Source organism: Cyrtonyx montezumae, unplaced genomic scaffold (assembly GCF_038088225.1).
Source record: "Cyrtonyx montezumae isolate F1298 unplaced genomic scaffold, pur_monq_1.0 scaffold_10, whole genome shotgun sequence".
Classification (NCBI taxonomy): Eukaryota; Metazoa; Chordata; class Aves; order Galliformes; family Odontophoridae; genus Cyrtonyx; species Cyrtonyx montezumae.
This window is the reverse complement of record NW_027071826.1, coordinates 58,432,787-58,459,476: the sequence shown is the minus strand read 5'-3', so window position 1 is coordinate 58,459,476 and position 26,690 is coordinate 58,432,787. Positions and strand designations below refer to the sequence as shown.

The following is a 26,690-nucleotide window of genomic DNA, read 5'->3' as shown; positions in this document are numbered from 1 at the left end:
TGCTAAAGGACGTTAGAGATGAACAAATTGGAAGAAAGAGTAAACCCACTTCTGTCACTAAAGCTCTCTATGCTACAAGATCAAGCAGTGCTCAGAAGAGAAATCCTGGTTGCCACCAACGGAGCCCACTTGGTGTGCTCCCAGCTCCAGAGCAGTGCAGGTCTGCTGCGATCCTGTGGGTGTGGGTACAGCACTCTGTAATGCCACGCCAGGACACAAAGCCATCGATCCTGCTGGGGTCCTCTCTGCAGAAGAGAGGAGCTGATCTCCAAGCCTGGCTGCCAAGCCCCAGTCCAATTGCAGAACTGCTCTTAAGAAGGTGAGGGGAAGAGAAAGATGAGGAAGGAAAATAGGGACTAGCTCCTCCCTGCGACGGAGCAAAAACCTACTCGAGTGTGACACGAGGCCACTCCGCATCCACGCAGCTTCAAAAGCAACTGCTGTATTTTGAAGGAGCTCTGGCTCAGCAGGGATTCTCCCTCTTTCCTTCGGGAGGGAGGAAGCTCCTACGCTCTGCCAAGGAACCGGTCTCAGTCCTCCCACTCCACACGAGAACCACGGGACTATCACAGCCTGCCTCACGTAACACACCACAGCATCCCCCCTGCGTCATCCCACCACTCCCACCACCAATGGCTCTGATTCAGCTTACTGGCTTTTATCCCCTACAAACCCTTCCCAATATATGCATCTCTAGATACATATATAGATATAGATTTACATATGCAAGTACCTATATCTATATACATATATTTATTTTATACGTATATATTTTCATTTATGCTTTTAACGAAGTGCTGTGCTTTCAACCACTGCCTTCCTCCACAGGGATCTGCTCCTGTGCACGCCGTTCAGTCCAAGGAAGGAGCACCGAGAGCTCCTGGCTGTGAGCAGCACAAGCTAAGTGGGTGGGAGCACACCGATGTCCCAGCCTGCCATCAGCTCCCCGGTGCCTCTTGCCCTCACTGCAGAGCCATGCTACTGTGGGTTCTTCAAGATGCGCCCGTGTCTGAAATCGTAGACGTGACGACAGAGGAAAACCAGCTCGGGGTCAGTGTCCTCGGGCACCTTGCGGTGCAGAGGCGTGGAGTACTCTTCCGAGGGAGGAACCATGATGGCTTTCCTGCCAGGGATCCCTTCGACTCGACGCTTTGCCAAGGCACAGAATCTGCAATGCAGTCACATGGAAGAGTTAGCGTGGATTCACGCCGCCTTTCACACCTGCTGTTCGTGTCAAGAGCGTGGCTGCCCAAAGATAAAGGGCACAGGGGAAGGGAACGTGTAGGAGAACTGCCCTTTGCTGAACAGCAGGATGGCTTTTGATCCCACACTGAACCATATAAAGCAGTGCAAGGGCCTCGCTCTCTATACTGGCAGATTCCGTCCAATAGGAAAGATGGCTCCAACAATCCACCTCACCTTTACTACTTTGCCCTTGTTTTTGTTGATTTCTCCCCCAGAGTCCTGCACATCAGGCTGTTACTCAGACAGATGCAGGTGAACTGGGCGCAGCAGGTACTGTGCTTTATTTCCAGCTACCTTCTTGCAAGGTTGTGACTAAGCATTTAAGCTTAAGGGTCAAACACAATAACTGCCTCACCCAAGGCTCACGATAAAAGCCATTCCGTGCTGTTAGAGGAGCTGGAGTCATCCTGCCAACTGGACTGTTAGAAATGAACTGTCTACATGCAGAGCCTAGCTTGCTCTTCAAGTTTTCAAAAAGAATAAACTTTGCTTTAAAACAAGCTGGAAAAGTTTGTTTCCAGATATTCAAATAGTGAAGCTAGGCGAGAAGCAAGAGGACGAAGCAGATACCAGCAAGATTTAAACGTTCCCTCTGTAGTAAGGTTCAAAAGCCAACCAGATACACCCAGCAAAACTGAAGATGTTTCAAGCACTGCTTTATGTTATGGACTTGTGTTCCCATTCAATCCCCATTTTCTGAGGGGTTCATACACCCAAGGCTGGCAGCCTTAAATCTGAACGCTCTGATATTCTTATTGACTGAGTTTAAACTTCATTCAGCAGAAAGCTATCTGTAAGTGCTTCAGTCATTACTCTGACCAATCCCTGTGTTGAAAACACTCGCATCTGCAAGCACATATACTAGGATCCAGTAGCAACACTGACACATCAGTAGACACTCTAGCCAACCATGGCATTTGCGTGCCGTAAGGTGACTTCCCAACTTGCTCAATTTTCATTTACCACTGAGTTAGCCCCAGCATTGTAGGTTTTCCTGCACTGTCCTCCACTGATGTTCACACATCAAGATACCAACCAAGATGATACATCTGCAAGCATTTGTAAACCCTTTGAAGCACACCTCATACACAAAACAATGAGATATGCAACAAGTCCAGCACGGAGGAAGCATTCCCAGACTACAGTACTAAACCTGCACACAGAGCGAGTGCATTTCGTCCAATTACACCTAGGCCAAAGTCTGTAGGGCAGGGACTGTTCTGCTGGGTGATGGTTGGAAAAGGAAAGATTGACAAGAGATGGAAACAGATGCAGGTCTCAGGAACAGCAGCAAGTTAAGAGCACCACCTACCTGCAGTACTCTGCAAAGGTCAGCACGTAGCACTTCTCCTCTATGCAGGCAACACTGTTTTCGTCCTGATGTCGGGATGCAAAGATCTCATTCTGCAAGAGAGGAAAGGAGGAGGTCACCCAGCTGGCCAGGAGCCTCAGAGAGGCAGAGGCAGCTCCACACCTTTACCAGCCACGCTTAAAGCAGAATGGGCCTATACAGGGCCAATATTTCCAATAACTCTGACACTTCACAGGTGAGCCACTTATACTGAGTACTGAAATTGCATCCAGAAACATTTAAGAAAAGCATTAGGTGCTCTCCCATCATTCAGCACCCCTGATGCCTTCTGTGAGAGCAAGTATCCGTACCCCATCCCTTACAGAGAGGGCAAGAAGCTAAAGAAGACTCCTACAAGAGCTGCTTTTGCTCCAACTTATCCTAAACCTGAGTCTGTAGAGAGTCCACGTGGGAGGAGCCTTCAGACTGCATCCAGAAAACCCAGCAAGCGATGCTTCTGCATGCAGGACGTTGGAGCAGTCCCACCCACACACTGCTCTGAGCTCCCAGGGACATTACATTCTTCATTCATGTTCCCTTTCCTGTGCTGGAAAGGCTTCCCAATCATTTGTATGGCTAAGAGTAGAAACAGAGGTTGAAGGGCACTTTGTCATCTTAACTACTGGCCTGACACACAGTGTTAGAGCATTCCTAACCCGTTTCTCTATCGAAGATAAAAGCTGCTCTTTTCAGTCTATTTCTTCATCCCAACTCAATTTTAAAGACCGTTTTAGTGAGGGAAGTAGCAACAGCCATTTTTCTCCTGGGAAACTTGGCTCTGGTTAGACACAGGGCACTCCAGACGGAGCAGTTTTAAAGAATTTCAGATGTGGTTAGATCAGCAAAGATGATCCGAGGCAACACAGATGCTTTGCACGAGCGTGGAAGTGTTACCTGCAGGCTGTGATTCTGCTGACAGCCCTGAGGAAACAGCTAAAAGCAAAGACTCAAAACAGGGTCACTGTTCGGGGACAGGCTTAGTCAGGGAAACTGAAAATGCCACACCCTGCTTCTGCACACTGAGGTTTTGCTCTACTCCTGACATCAAAAATATCTGAGTCATCTTTGGCAAGCCCATCGCAGCCTCTCAGCCTACAAGGCAAGCTCTCATTTGAAGTCTTGTGTAATTAAGCAGGTGTGCAAAGAAGTGGTTCAGCTCCTCCTGAGCTGAATATTGGCTCTCTCTTTGCATTAAAATGCAACTAGATAGTCATGCTTTAATTACGAACCAGAAAAATACAAGATAACACTTTCTGATTTAGAAACTCATCCGTGCCCTGCAAATCAGGCAAGTACAATTCCTTAGCTGCTGCTCCCCAGTCCTGCTCTCCCATGCTGTTCCACTTTCATTTAAAAGAGAAAAAAAAAGAGGCACCGAGGATTTTGTGGGGTTGAAAACAGCAGTATATTGTCCTTTTCTAGTTTGGAAACAGCTGTTCTGCCACCCAATGCAAGTCCAAGCAAAGCTGAGCAAGGTGTGAAGTCACAGTGACTCACACATTTTTCTTCTACCAAGTGGATTCCTTTGCACTGGCACAACGTCCTCAAATCGGTCTTTAAGTTCTCATCATAAACCTACGCAGGTGGAGGGTGACACATCCACAGTCCTGCACAAATTTCTACAAGTGAAGCAGCAGATTCGGGGATTTTTATAATAAAAAGGCAGCACATGATGCTCTGACACGCTGCATAATCAAAACTGCAGGATTTCACTGGGGGTTTCTGCACCAAGCTCCGTGTTTCTGCACGAATCAGACAGAATACTCTTTCTGGAAAAGCATCCGGTCTCGATTCGGTGTAAGCTCAATTCCCCTTGCTCTTAAGGACAGAAGTTTTCCCTTGATGCTCAGGATTTTCTCAGACTGAAGGTAGAAACATTAAGACCTAACACAGGTGGCCGTGTGAAGAACGCAGAACTAACACGTGGCAGTGAAGTGAGGGAAGCCCACGTACAGGACACCACTGCTTCACACCCCTGGCAACAGCTGCACCGCAGCCAAGGGACAGCTCAATTCTACTCCAATCAGAAGCTCAGCCTCCCGAGTTCGAAGCCACCCAAGAATGCAGGAAGATACTCAGGCTAATCCCCCTTTTCTTGCAAAAATGTGGGTGTACCAGGAGACCTTTGCCTTAAGTTCCACGTTTAGATGTCTCACCTGATGCATACTGGGATTGCGGCCTCCCTGAGTGTGCTCCGGTCTGTAATACCACAGGAGGCTCATCATCAGCTCCCCTGCAAGGAGATTCATTGCAAGGCATCAGGACTTGGTTTTGTTGTAGTGTTTTGTTGTAGTGTTTTTCTACCAACATCCTGCTTCCTCGTCCTGCTTCACCCCTTTCATTTCCATAGCTCTCATGTACAGACAGCTGCACCATGATAAATATTTCATGCTGAACTAGGTGTCCCTTCGTTACAGCAAGGAGCTGGATTAAGCCAGTCACGTTGCTTTTCCACGGCACCTTCCCCCCCTTCTCCTTCCGTTACATCATCGTAGAGGTGAGTTATGCACAAAAATTAAGTGGCTCCCTAAATCAAGTCTCCATTCCAGCTTGTGGTCTGAAAAAACGCTCATCCAAAGCTTGGTGCTTGTGGTATTAATTCCCACATTAATACCACTGTTACTTTCTACAGAAAAAAAAACAAACAAAAAAACACCTTTTTTTTTCTTCCTTTTACACTAGAACTGTAGCAGCTTGAAATATTTGGCACAACATTTTTGGCTCAACCACTGCTAATCAGATCTGGGACCTTAACATCAAAACCAAACACTCAAATGATTCTACTCAGGTCCCATCAACTTCTGCCGAGGTACCCATGCCCCATACCAACTCTCAGCCCAAATGCTGGCTAGAGCATCCGAATAAACAACAGCTCCTGAGATGCCTACTTCTATGGAATAATAAAGGAAATCATTGCTAAGATCACAACTGGCAGATATTACGTGTGTTCATGACCAGGGAGATTTTAATTACCAGTTCCAGGCCAGTGATTAAAGAGATCCTAGAACAATCAGAACTAAAACCGTGGAACTAATCTCTTCTCCTTCGCCACAAGCTTGCAGCTCTCCAAGGTCCATCACTTCCCCAGTCCCAGCTTGCTCTCATCTGTCACACACCGTGGCTAAACGTACCCTTCTGGCACAGTACCTGTTTTGGGGTCTTCCCACAGCGCCGATATCTTTGCAACATAGGGCATAGACTTCTTCCTGGGTCCTGATTTCAAGAGGACGGTGTCTCGTACCCGGATAATCTCCCCATCTCTTTCCACAGCCTGATAGCTCTTGCGAACAGCTGGCTCAGGTTCATTCTACAGCATTGGCACACAAAAGAAAGAGCAACCCGAGCATACAGGCAGAAAGTTAGTTTACTGTTTGCTAGCCCGATCCAAGACTACTTTGGTCCTGCTGTGAATTAAAAACTTGCCTAAGCCTGCTCAGAGCCAAGTCTTTCCACTGCCAAGACAGCTCCAAGAGAAATCATGCAGCACAAAGCCACTCATGGAGCCGAAGCTACAAACCCTGCTCTGGATGATGCTCTCAGCAGCTCGAGGTTGGGCCACCACATTCAAGCACGTACTCTTGGGCCACAACTTCCCTTGCTGCGACATTCAGTGAGCATGGTCAATGCCTCATCCCACCTTCCCACGCAGCAAATGGGTTCTGACCCTCATGCCCACAGACCTTAGGTTTTAAGATGAAGAACGTAAGCTTTCCCTTCAATCTAGTTGCTAGAAGAAAGCAGACTTTACTGCATTACTACAGTAATTACATTTTCTGGCAGGAAGTCTCCCATCTTACAGCAGCTAGCCTCTGCACCTCTGCAGATGAACGGGTAAGTGCAGTTGAGAAGTCTTCAAAGAAGTGACTGTCCACGCCAACTTACAAATTAGAGGCTACTGAGTGCTAGAAAAATCCACCTGGGAGACGGGAAACTGTTTCAATCCTCTGCGCATTCTGGGAGATCTCTGCTGGTCTGTGGACACTGTATCAGTGAGAAGAACAAGCTTACAAGAGCTATCTTTGGACAGCTGCTTATAGCAGCACTAAAACATCCCTCTCCTCAAAACAGGTTTGACCTATCCCAGGAGGAAGAAGCTAGAGGATGACCTCCCTGTAAGATGGACTCACAAGTACAGCAGGTGCCACCCTTGTAAGTGCCAAATTATTCATCATTTCAGCTGACGCTAGCATGGGAGTGGCAGGTTTTCCACCCTCTGCAAACTGCCCATCACGCTGCGCAATGCAAGATGAGAAAAAACAAAGCCAAGAGCCCAGCCAAAAAGCTGCTGATCCACAGCTTGCCTTCCAGAACATTGGACATCCAGCATCCACGGCCACCCTGAAGCGAAACCCAAAACCCCTCCTCCCAAGGTCTTTTATCCCTGACCATGCTCAAACCCAGACACCTACCACAACGTAGACAGCCTTCTCGCAGGCTGTGCCGACAGGAATCCAGCCGTTGGTGGCTCTTCTCCTGCTGATACGTTGCTGCTTTGGATGGGAATGGCCTCCCACTGTTTTGCTGTCCGAGGCATGCAGACAGCCCGGGGTATTTCGGAGGCCGGATTTGGAGCCACTGGGAGGTTTGGAGCTCTGAGGACATTCACGGGCCATGGTCTGAGGGTCAGAGTTGGGGGTCTGCAGATGGGGAACAGGTTCTGCAGCCGGCGGCACGCTGGGTACAGGACATCCTGAGAGCGGGTGGGCAGGTGATGCAGGGTGCCCTGCCACAGGAATTGTGAGGTTCAGCTGGTCCAGAGACTTGCAGCCTTCTGAGAGAAGGGAAGAAAAAACAAAACAGAGGCGTGCATCTCGTTTGAAATTTAAGACTACTGCACAGTCAAGGCTGTCCCAGAGTACCACCCGCCTTCCCCCGAAATTCTCTTTACTGCACTACAGCCATCGAGGCCCTTCACACTGTAATTTCATTTTGCACTGTCGTGGGATTCTAGAAGCAATTTTTTTGTATATATTTCTAAACCCCCCAACAGTGTTGCTGCTGCTGATGCTGCGCTACAACAAACCCAGCTGAAATCCCCCAGAGTCACGCCAGCCAGTAATGCACACAAGGCTGGCCAGGGTCCAAAGCAACTCCAGACTGTCAATACGTACAGAAGAAAGCCTTATCAAAATGACAGGAAGGATTAGACCACGTTAGCAGAAGCAGCCAGCTTCTTTCCAAAAGTTGAACTCGAGTAATCAGGGGAAAATTGAGAAGATGCTCCAAGTTAACTCCGGAGACGTGAAAAAAAAAATCAGATCAAAACTATATAAGATTACGCAGGTTGCTGGCTTCAGCAAAACCACGTCCCCAGAGAGAGTCAGTAACCACAACAGGTAAGCAAAGTGGTCGATGCTGCCTCTCAAAGGCATCTAGGTCACCTCATTCTGCTCCAGAAGTCATAAAACAAGCCCTCAAACCAGGCCGTGGCCAGGACAAGAGCAAGTTAGATCTGAATGACCCGGTGTCAGCAGGAAGAGCATTCCCAACTGACCTAAAATGAGCCCCTAAAACTGAACACTTAATTCTCTGGGGTGACCCGAGGGCAGCTGACAGCAACCTCCTGGAGATGCCTCCAGACAGGAACACAACCTAGCTGCTCTGTGGGAGAACGCCGCTGCACAACACGGAGGCAACAGAAGTCAGGAAAAGGTAACCAAGATCACAAAGTCACCTGCCTGGCCTCAGCAGGCACGGGATCTGCGGGGCTGTGAACCACTTCGTGCCTGTTTCACTCCCAAAAGCCCTTTTATGCTGCATGTCAAACACCTTGAGTGTACCAATTAAGACAGACAAAGCGAACCCACTTTGTGCATAACACCAGATCCTGCTCATCAGCGTGGGATCTCAGATGGGAGCCCGCTGCTTCCGACCAGACTAATCCTTTAATTCCTTACAACAGCCCACTCGAGGGAAGGATGAGATTTCAGAGGCACACGCTTAAGGAAAAGCCAACTCCCAAGCATAAACCCCAACTCAAAACGCATCCAAAGGCATGCTAGGAAAGGAAGTGATCCTGCCACCTGCTAACCCACTCGGAGAAAGACTGGAGCAGCGAGGTGACACACCGCGAGTAAACACATACCTGAACTGCTGCTGGCAGCTCCAGAAGGAACCACCCTGCCTGCACGGAGGGCTGAGCTCCCAGCAAAGCCCATCTGCACTGCCCGAGTCCTTCTGGTTGCGTGAAGCTGGAGGCAGAGGCATGAAAAATGGCGGGAGCGTCTTCTGACACGACCTCGGGGCACTAAGCGTCAGACAAGAACGCCTCGCAAGCCTTAACGCTGCCTAACTCGCGCCCTACAAAGCAGCACCGTGACAGCAGGGATATTTCAGGAAAACTGAAATTCTACTCCAACCAAACGCTCCCAAGTTTCAGTAGCTTCTCGCAAGACGGCAAAGCCCTCGCTCAGACTGGGAGCTGAACCACAACTCCATCCGCCCACCTGAGAATCTGTTTGGAGTGGCTAAGTCGTGCCTCCCTCTGACTGCGTGTAGTTAACAGAGCCAATGTTTACGCTCCCAGCAGCTGAAGCAGCAGCTTTGTCTACAGACTGCAAGCGGCAGCGCCTAGCCTGATGGCTTTTACACAAAGCACTGGTGTCTGGTAACCACAGCGCAACAATCCAGCTTTAAATATTTCAGATCAGATGGGTTTTAATAACAAAACGCCGACGTAAAGCACAAAGGTTGAACAAACGAGCACGAGGGACCGAAATCGGAGAGGAAACAAAAGTACCCTACACCTTACACCACTGCTTGCCCCCACTTCAGTGCCTGATTTTCCCAGTGTTAAAGTACAGGACCGCTGTCCATCAAGCTAACAACGTACCAGCACTTACATCACTGCAAAGAAATTCAAGCATCGCTCCAACCGGCAGACTCAAACTGAATCACCGCACAGCCCTGCCAGCTCAGATCTATAAAGCCATACAAGACGGCATCCTTACAGGACTTCATTCCCTACCACGGCTCTCAACACCGAGAGTCTAACAGCAGAGGCACTGCCTGCTTCTCCACGCTGCTCTGAAGGGATGCTTCAGCAGCAAGAGCGAGCTGTTGGGAACAGCCCAGCACTGTGGTGTAGCAGGATAGAGGGAAAAGCCTTGCACAGCATCGGGGAACTGAAGTCATGCTGCACAGATCAAAGCTGCTAGCTCCAGCGTGACAAGTCACGAGTCCCCTCCTCGCTGGAGCCCTCACCTTGCTCAGCTAGGCCAATTTCCTCACGCTCCGCACCTTACCTGCTGCAAAAGGCATTTTGTAGGGGTAGCTGTTCCGCCCTGCGTGCACGCTGCCAATCCTGCCATCCGGCACGTGTACAACACCGCACACGCTGTAGCTGTTGATGGCCGTTCCTTCTCCACAGCAGTATGGGGAGCTGCACCAGTGGAGTGGCTGGAAATGAGTGCCTGAGGGCAAGGAACCAGGCGACACCAAGAGCCCTTCACAGGCAGCAGGCTGTGAAAGTTCGTCCTTGGGGTAAACTGAGCAGTGAGAGTAGCCACTGTACCCACTTTGGCCATAACAAACGTAAAACCCGTTCAGCGGAGTCAGATCTGAGGATTCATAGAGACAGCCGCAATCCGTGTGATTCCCAGGAACGGGCAAAGGAGGGAACTGCTGCACGGGAAAGGAAGGCTGATGAAATTCCTGTTTGGGAGTCGGGGATTTCTCTCCAGGTCTTCCGTACTCCGGCTTCATGGAGGCTTGTCCGCCCATGAGCAAAGGCAGTCTGTGGTAGAAACCCTCTGTGCCAGACTGTGATTCGTAAGGGACAGGCTGGGCTGTCCCGTAGAGCCTAGAGGAGTCCCGCTGTTCTGCTTTCCCAAAAGCACCTAGGGGGAGCCCTCGCCAGCTGTGCTGACCTTCCATTTTTAAGCTGGCCGCCTCCTTTTTGGACTTGACACAATTCTTCCTATTGGCTTTGGCCCATTTGAGCGTAGACTTCGAGCAGTGGTTCTCAGACTTGCCCTCCCCGTCTGACTTACTCCTCTGCTTCAGGGGCTGGTCCTTCTCGTGGGTCAGCTTCAAGAAAGCCACGGCGTTCAGGCTGGCCAGTCTCTTTGGGGTGGGATGATAGGAGACGGCACTGTCCTCTCTCCTTAACCCATCATCAAAGACCTCATCCGGCGAATGGTCACAGCTATTGTATTTCTGGCCGGACTCGTGGCGGTTTTTGCCTTTACCTGTTTTCACAGCTGTTTTTTCCAAGGCAGGCCAGCTGTCCCCTGCCTTGCAATGCAAGCTCTTGGCAGAACAGTCTCCGCTGGCTTTGGCAGGGTCCCTCCGAAACCGCCTGCCAGACAACAAGCCATCGTCCCGCTCAAAGAGCAGATTGTTCACAGCCTCTGCATTCAGAGAGGCCAGTCTGCGTTTCCTGGGCTCCGAAGGAGCGGTATCAAGGTCCTCCTCTGTCCCTGGATAAGTTATTGTGCACTTTTCCCCAGCTGAATCGCTCTTGCCCGCTCCCACAGGTTTAACTTGTTCAGCAAAGAAGGTGGGCCCCAGCCCCTCCACCCAGCTGGGAAGGTCCTTTTTTTTGCAGCTCTGGGTCTCCTTTGACAGAGATCCAGCCACATCCTCCAGCCTGGTGAGAAGCACTTTGCAGGTCTTCTTGTTCACCGAAGGGAGCAGACGTCTCCGCAGCGGGTACGTCTTTCGCACTTCCTGCAGGCTCTTGCTTTTGCTCGTCCCCACAAACCCACTCGAACTGTTGGCAGCCTCAGTGGCATCCCCGTCCCTCTGCTCGCCGCACTCTGCCTGCGTCCTGTCCATCCTCCTGTTGCCTGTGGGTGATGAAACCTGGCCAGCAGAACCAGCTGGATGCTTCAGAAGGAAAAGTTGTTTCTTCCGGGCATGCGTCATAGGATCAACGTTCAGTCCTGAGAACGAAAAGAAGAAAACACACCTGTTAACACAGAGGGACTCATCTGCTCACAATGCATCAAGCGAGGATTAGGAAATCCTTGGGGTCAAGTCTTTTTGGGTGACAGCCAGTTAAGCCAATTAGGAGACAGGATGCAGTGAGACGCGGGTTAATATTAAGCCACAGAACATGACAGTAATTAAAGGCGAGGTGCTACAGAAGACAGGAAAACCAGGACTCAGCCAGCTTCACCCAGCTCCCCGTCCAAATAAGGTCCCTGCTAAAGCAACACTGCCTCAAACGTGTGGCAAACTCTCATCGTATCGAGTAAAGACCATCTGGATCACGGTCCAGGGTGTACAGCAGAAATAAAACCCAGGTACTTGCTTGCACACTGTTACAGGCAGGTTGTTCCATCATCACTTTCTGAAAGAATTAGAAGAAAAACAAGAAGTAAACTTGGTCTACTGAGCAGAGATCCGTCAATACGATTGGGTGGAGCTGAGGGATGAGTGGGGCTCTGAGCAGCTGGCAAGCAACACTAGAGGAACAGCTTCATCCCAGCAGTTCCTTCGGCCAGGCGCTGGCTTCGGAGCTATACAGCAAGCTAACTCTGATTTCTCTTTTTCCCTTGTTTCCTTACTAGGAGAACAGTTATTGTGCCTTTGCACTCTTGCATTTCAACTTCGGCAAGTGATCTGTGCTAGGCCTGTGTCAAACATCTGGGGGATTGAGCGATGCTGCAGTCCAAAAGAACATGCATTCACAGAAGAAGCTGTGTGCTTAAAGCTGGGAAGGGACATGGTAGGCAGTAACTATAAACATTGTAAAAAGAAAGCCTAATTGACTATTACAGAAATCAATTTAATTAAGCCTGTATCTGAGCACAGGGAACAAGAGCAAAGGGCTATTTCTTGCACGTACAGTATTTATGAAGCAGTCAGATTCCCGTTATCGGCACCGAAGCGTCAATCTTCAGATGAGCACCAATGTAGGAGCAGTTTGACTCCCCCCACATCAAGTATCTGGCTGCAACACCTCTCAACTGACACAATCAACGCAGGCCTGCTACTTCTGAGGCTGCTAATTAAAGCTAGTGCATCTGTAACGATGAGAACAAAGCTTCCAAATTACAAGAACTGCTCATTTAATATGGTTTAATCAAGCTGATAATTAGATTATCTATTTGAAATAGACCCAATGTGCTTTAATTGACTTACTTATATATGCATTAACTAAAAGAAAACTAAGAATTGAAAGCTCCCGTGGCTTGCACGTTATTTTGCAGATGTCAGGCTCGTCCCGAGGTGTCTCAGGGTAACAGAACCCTTATGCCCCATTACACATGGGCTAACTCCTATAGCTAGGGCCTACACTGCAGTGCTCGGGGGGGGCAAACAAGTTCTGTATACACCCATGTCGTTCACGCTAAGCAACACCAGTTTTGGAAACCAGGAGGATGGTCACCAATCCGGACTGATGCAGAATAACTCGTGCACAAGCAGCCACGTCAGCCCCACACAACCTTTGGAGTTGGCAAGAGAATTTCTATTTCAAGTGTGCAAACCAAGGTTTGACAGTGGTAGAACCAAGCATCCTACAGAACCGTGCCCTAGGGAAGATAACGTCTCCCACGTAGGCCTGTGGTTCCCTTACAACTCAAAAGGTATTTTCTCTTGTCCCCAACAAAAGATGGAGCCTCCAGCAGAAAGGGTTAGCAGAGATGGGGGGGAAACCCAGACCAAACAAGTATGACTTGCCTTAAAAAACACCAGTTGTCTCAGCCTCCTCTGGATCCCACCAATCTCCTGCGAGCAGCAGTCATCTCCTGACTACCACTACTCATCTGTCACGTGCTGGGGCTTTATAGCTCATCAGTGTTTGAACAGGGAAGAGATCTACTGAAAACGGAGTACTTTAGAACATGACCTTGTTCATACCAAACCTGCTTACAAGATATAAAGAAGGCTGGCAAAGACCGAAGGGGATTTTTCCAAGAGCGACAGTCTTCCCTGTCTGACCCCATGGGGAAGGTCAAGACAAGACAAACAACAGCTTAAATAAAGTATCTTTCCTGGAATATAGGCACAGGAATGCTTTCTGTTAGGGTACTACACATCAAAATGCATTTTTAATACATACCTTTCCTTCCACTGCGATAAAAGCACCTCCCTCCCCCAAAGCTCAGATGCAAGATCTGGATTCTGGTGCAGCACAGGTAGCATCATCTCACATCTTGTGGCATATTTACAGGTAATACTCCACAACAGCTTTCATCACTGACAACTGCAGCTGGGAACGTCGAGAGAAACACTCGAGTTGAACGTGCAAAGATGACATCAGGGATAGTGAAAAACCACATGGAAGTGGGAAAAGCGCTGAGACTCAACGCAATACATTTTAGAGAGTCTCAGTTGCACGAGCTCTTTGACACAAGACTAATCAAGCAATCACAGGCTTTCTATTAATTACTTGTCAGTAAAATGAGGATATGTCTGCTTAGATAGATCTCCTTGTCACCTGGTCTCCAAGTTCTCCCCCTCCACTCAGAGCTCAGCTGCTTGAACACTACAAACTCTGCAAGGGAAGAGATAAATATCTGACGGTGTGAGCAAAGGCAAAATAAGTAAACTCCACATGTTTTGGCCTTGCAGCCACACATTCCCTTTAACTCACTAATAAAGGTGGGAACAGCTGTGGAGCAGATCAGACTGAAGAAATCCAGACCAAAATGCACTGGTCTAATTCTATGCTATGGTAAAAGATCTACCCAAACAGCAAAGTCTGAAGAGAGTTGATGCCTCATTAGCAGGAAAATAAGCAAGTGTCTTAACAGCTGCATTTTCTGTAATCATGCAGCTGCAGCATCTGTCTCTCCCTCTCCATCACTTGACTGCAAGTGAAATTAAAAGACACCAGTCTGGGACTACCCACTCAAGTACCACTTCCCTTCCTAAGCTTCGCTACGGAGATGCGCTGGTTCCAAGGAGACGATGCCAAAAAGAACAGAAATGTAAAGCTTTTCAAGCTTCTAATCCATTTGCCACTTCAACAAGACACAAAGAGTTACGACAACACGAATCTTACTCTCCACGAGCATCATTGTTTTGCTGACTTTCAGCCCTTGTCTACTGAAGAAGTTATGTTCTTTTGAATCGGTGCAGCTTACGCTGTGACAACAGCCCTGTAACTGTAAGTGCTGGGAGGACCGGCTCCTTTCTCCCTGCTGCTTTTAAAGTCAAATCATTCTCAGTGCTGCACGAAGGAAGCCTCCCAGGAGCTCTTGGAAATCTGGGTGAAGCACAGAACTGTCACGTATCCCAGGGTAAATGCTGTGCAAGTCCCAGGAGCATCACTTCAACCTCAGACACACAGAAAAACTAAAATCACCCTGGACTGCAATTCATCTTTGTGGGGTCCAGCTCTGACTCCTCTCTGCAGGCTCAACGAATGCTTCATCATCCACACGCTCCAGAGGGAACTGTTGAACAGGGCACATAGTGCAGAAAAGACTTGGTTTCTTTCTCCCTCATCAACATAACCCACACCATTTGCCAGCACCTCTTGAAAACTAGGTGAACACTCGAGTTTTGGCTTCAGAAAAGGCAATAAAGAAGGGATGTAGTGTCTGCTCCAGCTCTTGCACCACCAAGAGAGGCTCTCTGCAAGTGTATGGACTGCCTGCCCCACCCCCTGGTCCTATGCTAGCAATTATAGCTCCCTTGTGAAAGCCCGTGCCTCCCTGCTTGCCAGCTGACCACTGCATAAACAGGAGCTAGACCTGTTAGCAGCCCAGCAGAGAAGCTGCACAGCTGATCTCTTGGGAGGGCTGTCCAGACCTCGGTTATCTGCTTTCAGACCTTGCCTAGTGGCAGCACTCTTGAAGCACTTTGCAGGGAAGCCAGAATTAAATCTCTCTGGCTGGTCTCACAGCCCCAGCGAGCAGTGCTTGCAAGGGGAAGGAAAAGGGGGGAAAAAAAAAAAGCAGAAAAAGGAAATACGAAAGAAATCACTGCTGCACCACTGAAGCCTGATCTCAACACGGGAGAGTCTTAACAAACCACAGCCTTTCCAGCATCTGGAGCAGAAAGGTGTTTCATTATCAGCACCATGACACGGCTTGCCTTCCCTTTTAAAGTCAGACACAACAGGTGCAATCCTAAATTCCCCAGCCAAAGTCTAAGCCAGCACCCTGTACTGGTAGAGAAAGCATTTCATGCTTGCTTCATCTCCCCTGCCACTGCTAATGGTTACAGCATGGAGAGCAGCTAGCAGCAACACGCATGCTGCCACAGCTGCATCCTATGGGGAGGGTGAGATGCACGCTTGTACATCCTTAGCAAAGAAAGGTGCCTGCAGCCAGAGGGAAGATGCTATCAAGAGCAGCTCAACGAACCATCCTCGTTCACCGAAGAAGTTGTTTTCTTTCTTGCACGGCCACCCCAAACCTCAGGGCCAGGAGCCACTGGCTTTACATGTCTTCTCTGGACTGCCTGCTTGAGCACAGAGCAATGGAAGGACCCTGGGGAAAAATAACATCCAGCCACGTCATCAGACACAAGCAAAGAAACACAGAACGCCAAACTCCTGCCCAAAGAGAAACCATTTCTTTGCCAACACAAACGCTTTAATTATTCCCGCTGTGCAAAGCCCACTGTTGGCTTCTCACCTCTCAAAACCAACCTTTAAAGAAAGAAAAAAGCAGCGAGAAGCTGACTCACCAAGCCCCAAGCACATCCCGTGATGAAAGCCCAGGTAAGGCAGAGGAAATCCCTGCGCTTGCAAGTGCCAGGAGAGGAGCTCCTGCTCCTGGAGGTGAGCCTCAGCTGTAGCTCACCTTGCAAGCACTGGAAGTTCAGAGATATTCTGACACTCTGCCTTCGCTGTACCACTCCCCCAGCACATCACTCCTAACAGAATGATTCCTTTTAATAACGAAGGCAAAGTTCGGAGATTAAGCGAGGGATAGCAGCAGGAAAGAGGGAGGTGCACCAGCTGAGAAACAGAAAACAAGATTTACGGATTACTAAAGCGAAGTTTTCGGTAGCAAGCCCAGCCTGAGACAGTTGCATTTGAGAAACCATGATTTGGTCTCTCCCTTTACACTGCTCAGGCTCTCAGAGTAAGGAATATCAGATGCTCAACCCCTCCCCGCCCCTTCACAAGATTTCACAATTCTTATGAAATACCCGAGATCATCAACAGCAACCAGCACTATACAGAACAACAGATCTCCGTCGTGTCTCTTGTGTACAAGAATTTGCCTGTGAGGACATTACATCAGTTCAGCCTGAAGCTGCCTCCACGACAGCTATGCTAACAGCACCCAGTAAGTCGCCTGAAAAACTAAGTCAAAAATAACACTATCGCTTTGACAGTTGTGTTTTTAGCAGCACAAGCTTTGCTCAGGAAATTAATGAAGGTTTAAAGAAAAAAAACAAAGCCTAGCTCCTGATTTTCCACGTATGCAAAGCTCAAGCTGAATGCCCACACAGCAAAAGGCTGAGTCTGGTGGGATGACACGTGAACTGTGCCACCTCTGTGGATCCCAATGGCAGCTGCATCCCTACCGGCTCCTCTCTGGTTTGCAAAGCTGCCACTGCCGTCCCGTCTCTGGATTTCTCTCCTCCTCTTGCAGGTAAGTGCCTTCACAAATGTCCCTGCTGACCCTCTTGGCTCTTTTTGCCTTAAGCTCCAGCATGGAGAAAAAAAAAAAGGCTATGTGGAACAGAAAGTTCATACGATGTTCTAGAAGATTCCTGTACCCAACTCCAGCTGAAACACGACAGCCTGAACTATCCGCTTCTTCAGACTAGAGCTTCAATCCTGTCCTTCATTTGGAAACAACTGCTGTCCGAAACATCAACATCCCCCCACCCCACCTCCCCAGCCCCAGAACACAAGCGACAGAAGACAACGCTGTGCGGCTCTGCATTCGAGAAGATCACTGCCAACCCAGAAGCTGCATGACTTCAACTCTAGGTCACCACCAGGATTCTCGTAAATGCTCACTCTCCTTCCCCATATCTCATAAGCCACACTGAGCAGAACTTACACCTGGAGCTGACCCTGCTGCACGTGAACTTCACGTTGGAGCAGTTTGCACGTGGCTAAAAGTGGGGTACTCTCATCCAATCAGACACAACCAGCAACCCGCGGCTTCAAGAAGGGAAAAGTTACGGATTCTCCTCTTTGAATTTCCCAGCTCAACTGCTCAAGGCACTAGCTCAGCCTACAATAAAATAGAACAACTGAATGGTGCTGCAGCAGCTCCTGATATCCCAAAGGATAAAAGGTTTTCATTCTTCTGTTGGTGCCAGCACACACTCACCTGCACAGCTGAAGTCAGGCGAGATGCTTTCTGGAGCCGGATGTTTTTTGAAGGAGTGGGACACTAGCTGGCTCTCCACTGAGGCAATAAGACACTGAAATATGAGTAGCAGGTAGAAAGGTGGGAGAGGGTCGCAGAATCCAGAGCCCAACTTGCAGGAAATCCTAAATCACAGCCGCACTGGTACAATAAACAGGTTTTTACTTTTGAACCTAACCTCACCGATGTCTTCATCACAACCGACTGAGCCTCCACCAGCCACTCAGCGATTAAAGTTAATTGCTTGGTCATTACACTTTTCATTACTAAGCAATTAGCCCTTCAAGGTTTTTAAGCACCCAGCATTGGCTCCCTGCCGGATTATTAGGGGCCTGGGGTGGGCTGAGTATCACACACAGGGACCACGCGCTGCTGTCATGTGGACAAGGCAGAAGGGACAGCATTGCCAACCTACGGCCAACCTGATTTTGATGGTTTGAGCCTAGGAAAGCAGAGGGACTCAATGCCTGCACAGCCACGGGTCCTGAGAGGGGAACAGGCTCCAGCTCGTGTCTTCCTGCTGCATCCAACGCAGGACAAGGCACACAGCAGCAAGGGAGTAAGAGCAACCAGCAAGGAGAGGGCGTAGGGGTTGAAGTCATGCAATTAAAAGGGTGGAGGGAAAAAAAAGCCTGCACTGTGTAAACTGGCAATATGGCATTCTCCAGGGGATGAGAAGGACTTATGCTGCACTAAGGGAGGTTTGAAAAGATTCCGCCTGCATCCTTCCCTCCTGCTGGGCTAGAACAAGTGTCAGACTGCCTCAAGAAGTCGAGGTTAAACATAATGGGATGGGAGAACAGCTGTCAGCAGTGTTTTGGTACAGCTCATCCCCTGCCCCACAGCAGGGTTCGTTACAATCACTCCGAGGTCCTTTTCCACACCCCACGCTGCCAGCAGGTACGTGGCACTGGGGCCACTAGTGCTGGAAAACTCAGCTGTGATTTTTCACTGCCTGGTTCTAAGAGCACTCACGTTCAGCAACGCACCTCGCTCCCAACTCCTGCATCCATCTAGCATCAAAATCTCAGGCTAACAGCACTGTCCAAAAGGTATCAGGGAAAACAGTAAGCTAGTTACCAGAAGCAAGGGATGCAATAGCTCCGTACCACGTCACTGCAGCAGCGCATGCGCAGGACAGATATTTTCTGGTGCAGATGAACTCCTGAGCTCCAAAAATTACAGCTTGCTTTGAGGCCGGGATAGCAAACACCTCACCGACTTTATGCCCAACTCCTTTTGCACCAGACACTTTGCATGCAGCCTTGCAGCCACGAGAGGGGACTATTTCAGCATTTGCCTCAAACAGAGCCAGCAACATCAGGTCTTTGAAGACTTGCATTTTCACACCAGAGCAGGTCACCACTAAGCAAGCTCCAACTCAGAGCACCGGCAAATGGAGAAACCGAACAGCTCTGCTCCTCGATCATCAGCTCTGAGATCTGAGAACGCTGGCTGAGCTGCAACACCGACAACACACGGGACAGAAAAGAAACACGCCCTCCTACATCCAAGCTGCCTGCACGAGAGCACCCGGGTAGAAGACACGAGCAGTTCACAGCCACAGCCTCCAGCAGACAAAACCCCGAGCTGTAAATCTGACCGGAGAGAGATGCCTGCAGCTGGAGGAGCTGCCAGCTGACACTGAGCCAAAGCGGCAGCGGGAGACGCTCACAGCTACCGACTGAACGGCGGAAGAACCAGCAGAGAGTTTCCAGGAGCTGCTGGAAGAGAGAAGAAAGTTGCATGCAGCCCCCCCACTCTGCACCACCACGATGTCCCAATGCCCAAGACCACCGGAGCCAGTTTTGCCGCTGGCAGCCCAAATAGCCAGAGATTTGATCCAAAGAGGATCTGCTGCTGGACGACAGCTGCAAAGAGCATTGAGCTGAGGAGCTTCAGCCTCAGCCTACAGTTACAATGCACAAGGACACAATATACCCACGCAGGATATCCCCAGATCTCAGGATTTCAGCTTCTGCTTCAGCTATTTGTCACAGTAACGCATTTTTAAATCTGAGCAAGACAGCGGCATTCTTTAAACTAAAGTGACAGATAGCATTCGGGTTTAGAGCTCCAAAGACAGAACCTCACTACTCAATCCAATAACCAACATAAACATTTCATTTAATGGCTGTATTAACAGGCAGAAATGCACCCCTCTCTGGAAAGCAAGGCAACTCTGGCTGCTAGAGAATTTAAGCTCACAATTAAAGGGAAATTCATATTAATGGGGGAATACTCATTTATTCTGAACAGAAACCAGGTGCAAATTTTGTCTCTGCCTCCAGACCACTCTGAAGTAAAGTGCAGAGAAGCTTTTCAGAGCCCTATGGGTGTCAAAGTCCCATGAGTTCTCTGTGATGGTCCACGCAGAGGGCTGGGGGCTGCAAGATAAGAAAGCAACAAGCCCCACGGCTTTCTGCTCAAGGTAACCTTCCAGGTTTCCTTTTGCCTTGGGTGAGAGATGAGCCCCGAGGCACTGCAGCACTTCCTGAGGTATAAGCAAGCATGAGCCACGAGCCAGATACTCACCTGCCTCTTCCAGTCCTTCAGCAGCACCTATCAAACTCTGAAAGAGCACAGACATATTCTGCGTACAGCAGTCGAGATACTCTGCTGCTCTCTTTTATGGCTTTTACGGGGGTTTTTATATGACCAGAGAGGAAAGAAATTTGGGATGGCACTGTGGAAAGCAATCACCTAGATGGGGAGAAGTGTTAAGCTCTAAGAGGAGCAATGAGATCCCTGGGCAGTGCCTAAAGCCACTTTCCTTTTCATTCTAATTGGCTATGTTTTACCTACACCCAACACAGCCCTGTCAAAGAAGGGAGCACTCCACACACTGTTCTGCACAGGGTTATTACAGCTAACCAGGTTTTAATCATGTTGGAGTACTGAAAAGCAGAAATGTTGCTGGTGTGCTTGCCTTCCTGCCCCTCCATGGTCCATCTCTCACCACTGCCTCCAATGGTTTCCTTGGAAACATATGCAAGCCTAAATTGGATTGACATTCACTTAGTGGACAGATGGAGTTTTGAACAGCCTGAAATTCAAGGCCAACTCTCAGGGTAAGTCACAACATCAGTGCAAAAAACCACCCCCCAAAGCCCTCCACGCTTTGTGGAGAGCTCAAGCATCACCTAATTATTTGCTAACGAGCTTTGAGGCGGAACCCAAGGCAAGGGCAGTGACTACTGGTAGTGTTTGCACTAAAGAAACGTTTCCCTCTGGAGGGAAGCATTTCATTTTTGTTAAACACCGAGAAAACAGAGCAGGTTCTTCATCTCGTTAGCGGTCTGAGGCAGGACAAGTGATGGAAGCCACACACAGGCTCGGGGCAGACACAGTTCACAGGCAGCAGTGCATCTGCATTGTATGCTTGCACCAAGAACCCTGGTGCCAGGCTGGCGTGTATTCCTGATGACTGGAGCACATCTAATGCTCAGATTTACTAAGTTAGGGTTTTTTAGGGCACAAACCCACAAAAGCTAAGTCTGCCTCTGCTCCTCAAGCAACCGGCTGAAGTGTAGTTCCCAATTTGAGGTTTACCTGTCCAGGATGTCACCTGGTGTCTTCAAGAAAGCACCTCTCCCTCTAGGTCTGCACGTGACTGCAGCTGCCAGACCTCTTTCCTCTGCTATCTTCCTCACACTGGAGAGAGCTAAACCACCTCCAGCCTTGGTTTCCTGCACCGATTCCGAGCTAGACAAAGAAACAAAACCAAACACGCTTCTTGCATGTTTGTATGCTGTTCCCTGTTGGGTTTTTTTAATACAAGACACTGCGCTTCCCTCTGCTCTCCCTCATCCCCCTTCACTTTGCTCACCCCTCCAAATCCTCGCTGTTTACCAGTACGATTGCTGCTCTCCGCTTCCACGCTGCACCTCCATCCTCCCTCTGCAGAGGGAGATGCATTAATGCCCTCCTCCACAAATCCTTTTCCCTTCCACGCTGTTCCCACGTCAGCCAGAACGCGCTCGCTCCCCCAGCACGCTCCCTCACCGAGTCCCCTCCATTTTAGGGTCTTGTTAAAAACAACAACAACAACAAAACCCACATATCCCAGTTGAAAGAAGTTCCCCAGCCAAGGCTCGGCGCCGAGCGGGCACTTTCCGACTCGGGCAGCACCGCGGTGCTGCTGCTCAGCCACACTCCCCACCGCAGTGCCAGCCTGCTCAACTCAGCTCCAGCCTCTCCCCCGGCCGCGGCTGTAAGCCCAGGCTAGGTACCGAGCAGGCAAAGACACAAAGAGGACACGACAGAAAGCCGTGCGGCGTGGAGGCAGACGGGAGCGGGCTATTTTCAGCGCTCTGCACAGGCCACAGCCGGGAACAATAGAAGGCCGTGCGGTGCGGGGACAAGGCAGTGCTGTGCTGCTCGGGGCTCCCTCGGTGCTGGGATTTGATTTCGAGGACGGTGGCAGCAAAGCTGTCTCGAGTCGAGTCAATGGAAGGGAAGCACCTCCTTTTTATTGCTGAGCATCATAAATAATTTGAAATATTGACATGCGAGCAGACACTAAAACCCGAGATCTTTTAGATAAACCGAGCCTGGCGAGCCGGGCAAGCCAAGCCTCACATGCTCAGAGCTGAGCAGGAGAAAGCTCTTCAAAAAAAAAAAACCTGCCTGAAGAACAATAGGTGCCAGAAAGCATCCCTGCGACACGGCTTACAAAGCAGGGGGGGAAAAAACCATCATTTCCTTCTTTAGTCACACCTTTGTTCCAGAAAATCGGGACATGAGGAACGCGGCAAGCCGCAGCTCCGAGGCGAAGCATCGCCCTGTGATGCATTCAGCACAGATCCCACGACTCCAGGTGCTGAAAGCATCCCGACTCGGCCACGCCGAGCCCACCTGCTCCGCGTGCGATTCCCGACACGTGCAACAGCCACGCTGCTGCTCCTGCAGGGCACGGAGATGCGGCCACGAGGTGTGCAGAGCCTCCAGTGCTGCATGAAATCCCCTTCTGCAAGTTCAAACAGCGAAGGGGGAACAGCTGGCAGCAGCTAGCCCTTAGCAGGAAGCCAAGCAAACGATGGAGACGCATCTGTAAGGCAGGCTTCACGGAAGGTGGAAGCAGCAGTGCTCCCGTGTGAAAAGCTTCGAGTGAGACCCTGGCCGTGCTGCTGCGTGAGCCGAAGCACATTGCTCTCCCCGTCTCAATAGGTGTTTATCTGCCACGCTGCGCTGCTAACGGGCACTTACACACACTCGTAGAGAACTACACCGCGTGTTTTCACGGCTCTTTAACCAGCCAAGCAAGGACCGAGCGTCCCCACCACCCAACGCAAGCAAGCCAGGCTCGAGCACGCAACAACCCCGTGTTAGCCTCACTTCAGCTTGGACGCCCTCAGCTGAGTGACTCCTTCCACAAATTCACCTGAAACAATCATGGGGATTTATATTAACACACCCTTGCTGGTTCAGAGACTTAATGTGGAAAGAAAAGAGGTGACAAAGAGGCTCAGGCTGCCCGCTTCTCCCAGCTGACCATGCTTGGTGCATCCACGCAGCTCCATTTTCTGCCCTATCTTCCACGGGGTTTCGCTCGCGTGGCAAGAGCAAAAATAACACTGAACTAATTAATTAAATCCCAACTCCCTAATATTGACAGAAGTGAGAGAACAGGTGCAAAACGAATTCACCTTAAACCGGATTTAGATTTATTCTGCTTAACTGTGCTTCCACTTCAATGACAGCACCACTCCCTCACCTCATACTGAGATAATGTATTTTTCAGCCCATTCTTTCACGGGAAGATTCTTTACTTTCACACAACAAGCGACTTCTACTTAATTTTCCCTTCTACTTAGTTTTCCTTCCTATTTAATTTTACTTTTTTCCACTAAAGCTTCATGCTGACAATCCAATCCGGGCAGCAAGCGGATGGAGGCCTATCGCACTGCCCCAAACAACTGCATTTCTTTCTGAAGACAAAAAGAAAACCACCAGTTTTAGACTTAAGTACATCTTCCCTATTTCAAGGGCGCCGCTCGCCAGCGTGGGAGGTCGGCGTGCAAAAACCTTCACAGGGTTTCACGACGGTCTCATTACAGCCAATTCCTTCATTCAAGAGCAGCAATCTGGCCGTGCATTTTAAGAGAGATATCTTTTTCTTTTCCTCCATTAAAACTGCTCTGGTGCACACAGAGCCCGCTGCTGGTGGCTACTAACGTTTCCAAAGAAACACCCTTTGCCCCGAAGGCTTTGAGAGGTAATCAGGGAGGGCACAGCTCCCCGTGGGCACCAGCTAGAAAACTGTCCCCTTTTTCCCTTTCCTTTCCAGGCTCTGCATCTGGAAGTACCCAACCATCCTCAACCTTCACCCTTAGAGGAAACAGTGAAGACTGATACAACAGGCATGAAAACAAATTCAACGCAGCTCATCCATAACCCACCTTCAGATGACACGAACGCATTGGAGAGCGAAGCAAGACAAAACAGACCATCAGAAAACCCTACGGGCTGGGAGGAAAGCCCCTGCAAAGCCACCACATTTCCCTCACCATCCCACAGAGATATCCGGAGCGGTGCCAGCCCATGGCACAACGCACGCAGTCTAAAAAAGCTATTTTTAATTTTACAGCTTCTTCGGGGTGCTCAATTTCCAGATTTTTCATCTCCCAGCTATCCAAACTGCTGTTTCATGTGTTATTAACAACATGAGAGCTGTAACTTCATTAGCTCGGCTGCTTGGGCAGGAAGCGGTGGTTTGTTATCACCACGGGCTGCACTGCTGCAGTTCACTGATGGGGCACAAAAACCCACGTGGGCACACCTCCACAGCACCAGGTTCACTGCCTGATTCCCCAGAAATAACGACCAAGCTGTGTCTCAACGGGATCTCCACCAGCACACACAGCCCCACAGCCAACACCAGCACAGCAAAAGCCACTGAGAGAAACCCGACCCAGCGAGGAGAAAAACTCTGCAGAAATAACAATGCTACCAGGCTGATGTCAACAAGGTGATGAGAAAGACAGCCCCAAACTTAGCCAAAAGCTGGCAGCTCCTAAAACAACAGCACTCGGGCTATTAAAGGTTCCAAGTGTTTTCAGCCCCAAACACTACAGTTCCCAGTAAAACCGTGCAGTTCAGTTGTCACTGCCAGCCCGTGCCAAACGGAGCACCCAGAACGGATTTTCCACTCCCACGAAGTTATCTCACCCCCAGGTTTGGGGTTTTCCAGCTGATTTTATACCCAGGAGCAACGCTACGCATCACCACAGACGCAGCAGTCTGGAAAGCCACACTGCCGCTCCACTGCCACGCTGAGTTCGTTAGGAAAACAAACAGAAATCAACGCTTAAATAATGAAAATAAAGCTGAAAAAGGGTCGCTAAACGAGCCTAACACACACTCCTTGACCACGAGCTCATCAGCGGGACCGAACGGCTCGAGGTTTTAATTGCATCTCAGCTCCCAACCGACCAACCGTGCCAAAGCTCCCGACAATTCCGACTCCAGGTGAAGGCGGGGGGTGTTAAAATGCAACCAAACCCTCTCCCGCGAGGGGAACGGGAAGAAAGAGGGGACGATGAGAATAGACCCCAAACGCTGATTGGTTTTTTTTTTCCTCCTTCCTCCCCCCCTCCAAAGTTCTCAAGCACTCGGCCCCGGTCACATGCGCCGGTCTCGTGGAAGCAGCTGGAAAAGAGGGAGCCGGCAAAGCCGCCTCCATTAGGAGCTCCGCTACACAAAAGAAAAAGAGGAAACGGAGCAATGGGTCCGACGGGGAGAGATGCGCAAAGGGGCAAGTGCGGAGCCAAGGGGAAAAGGGGCCAAGAGCCGAGGCTGTAAACCCAAAGTCGGGCGCGACCCACACCACCCGCACCGAGCGTGGGGACAAAACGGTCCTAAAGGAGGGGTGGGCGGGGGGAGGCGTGTTAGGGCCGGGGTCCTACAGAACGCAGCCGCCCGATGCCAACTTCTCCCCCGCACAGCCACGCCGGGCATTCCGCCCCCCGCCCCGCCGCCTTTGTCCCGCCGAGCCCCGGGGGAGCGGCCCCTCCGCAGGCCCGGCCCCGCTCCCAACCGCCGCCCCAAGTTCCCCGCCGCTCCGCGGCACCTGCTCCCGCCTACACCGCGCGGGGACTCACCGCAGGACCCCGGGTGGGGCGGGATCCGGCGGCGCCCGACCGCCGGGCTCCGCGCTGCTGCGTCAGCTCCGCCTCCTCCGCCAGCACCGGGATGGGGACGAGGCGCTCTCCCTCTCCCCCGCCGCCCGCCCTCGCCGCAGGGCGTCGCGATCCGGCGCGGCCCGGGCGGGCGGCGCGCGGAGGCCGAGAGCGGGGCGGGGGCCGGAGGGAGGGGAGGGGGGGAAAGGGAAGGGAAGGAGGGGGGGGCGGGGGCTGAGGGAAGGGAGAAGGGGGAGGGTGGGTGGGTGAGGGAGGGAGGGAGGGAAGGAGGCGCCGCTGCCGCCGCCGCCGCCGCCGCTCGCCGCGAACTCCCCGCAAAGCCGCCCAGCCCCTCCGTCCTCCTTCCTGCTTCCTCGTCCGCAGCCAATCGCCGCACGCCGTTCCTCCGCTCGCTTCGCCGCGGCGACCAATGGCGGCCGGCCCTGCTCGATGCTGCCGGCCAATCGCCGCGCGCGGCCCCGCCCCCCAGCTCCCGTCCCCTCCGAGCACCCCCCCCCCCCCCCCCCCCCCATCTTCGCCTCAGGGCGCCCCTCAGCGCCTCGCCCTCCTCGGAGCCCTCCGCCCATCCCCAGGGACTCGTTGGAGGTCCCCGAGGGGACGCTTCACGCCTAGGGACCACCAGCAGAGGTTGAGGGGCTCCTTGCGAGCCCCCGGACCCTCACGCTGTCGTCCCCCCCCCCCCCCCAGCCCCAAAAGAGAGCTGGCGTTTCCAGA

The 26,690-nt window shown here is 50.8% G+C and overlaps 2 protein-coding genes across 2 annotated transcripts in view; both read right to left on the bottom strand.

Annotated features, from left to right (window-relative positions):
• Window positions 1-427: 427 nt before the first annotated feature.
• On the bottom strand, window positions 428-26,013 carry BAHD1 (bromo adjacent homology domain containing 1). The gene is made up of 7 exons (XM_065755566.1): window positions 25,938-26,013; window positions 9,841-11,481; window positions 7,006-7,367; window positions 5,744-5,903; window positions 4,753-4,829; window positions 2,558-2,649; window positions 428-1,168 (listed from the first exon to the last, which is right to left on the bottom strand). The coding sequence occupies exons 2-7, from the start codon at window positions 11,462-11,464 to the stop codon at window positions 979-981; spliced, it is 2,505 nt and encodes an 834-aa protein (XP_065611638.1). The 5' UTR covers window positions 11,465-11,481; window positions 25,938-26,013; the 3' UTR covers window positions 428-978.
• Window positions 11,069-26,690, bottom strand: part of INAFM2 (InaF motif containing 2) — a 110,374-nt gene continuing 94,752 nt past the window's right edge. The window contains exon 2 of the mRNA XM_065755567.1: window positions 11,069-11,079. The gene's annotated coding sequence lies outside the window, so the exon portion shown is untranslated. The remainder of the gene's footprint in view (window positions 11,080-26,690) is intronic.

Coding starts and splice junctions, on each gene's coding strand:
- BAHD1 (XM_065755566.1), bottom strand. CDS start 11,464: ATGACGCATGCCCGGAAGAAACAACTTTTCCTTCTGAAGCATCCAGCT. Junction 5,904..7,005: donor AGAAGGCTGTCTACGTTGTG/GTAGGTGTCTGG, acceptor CCAATGCTGTAG/AATGAACCTGAGCCAGCTGT. Junction 4,830..5,743: donor GTGGGAAGACCCCAAAACAG/GTACTGTGCCAG, acceptor ATCTCCTTGCAG/GGGAGCTGATGATGAGCCTC.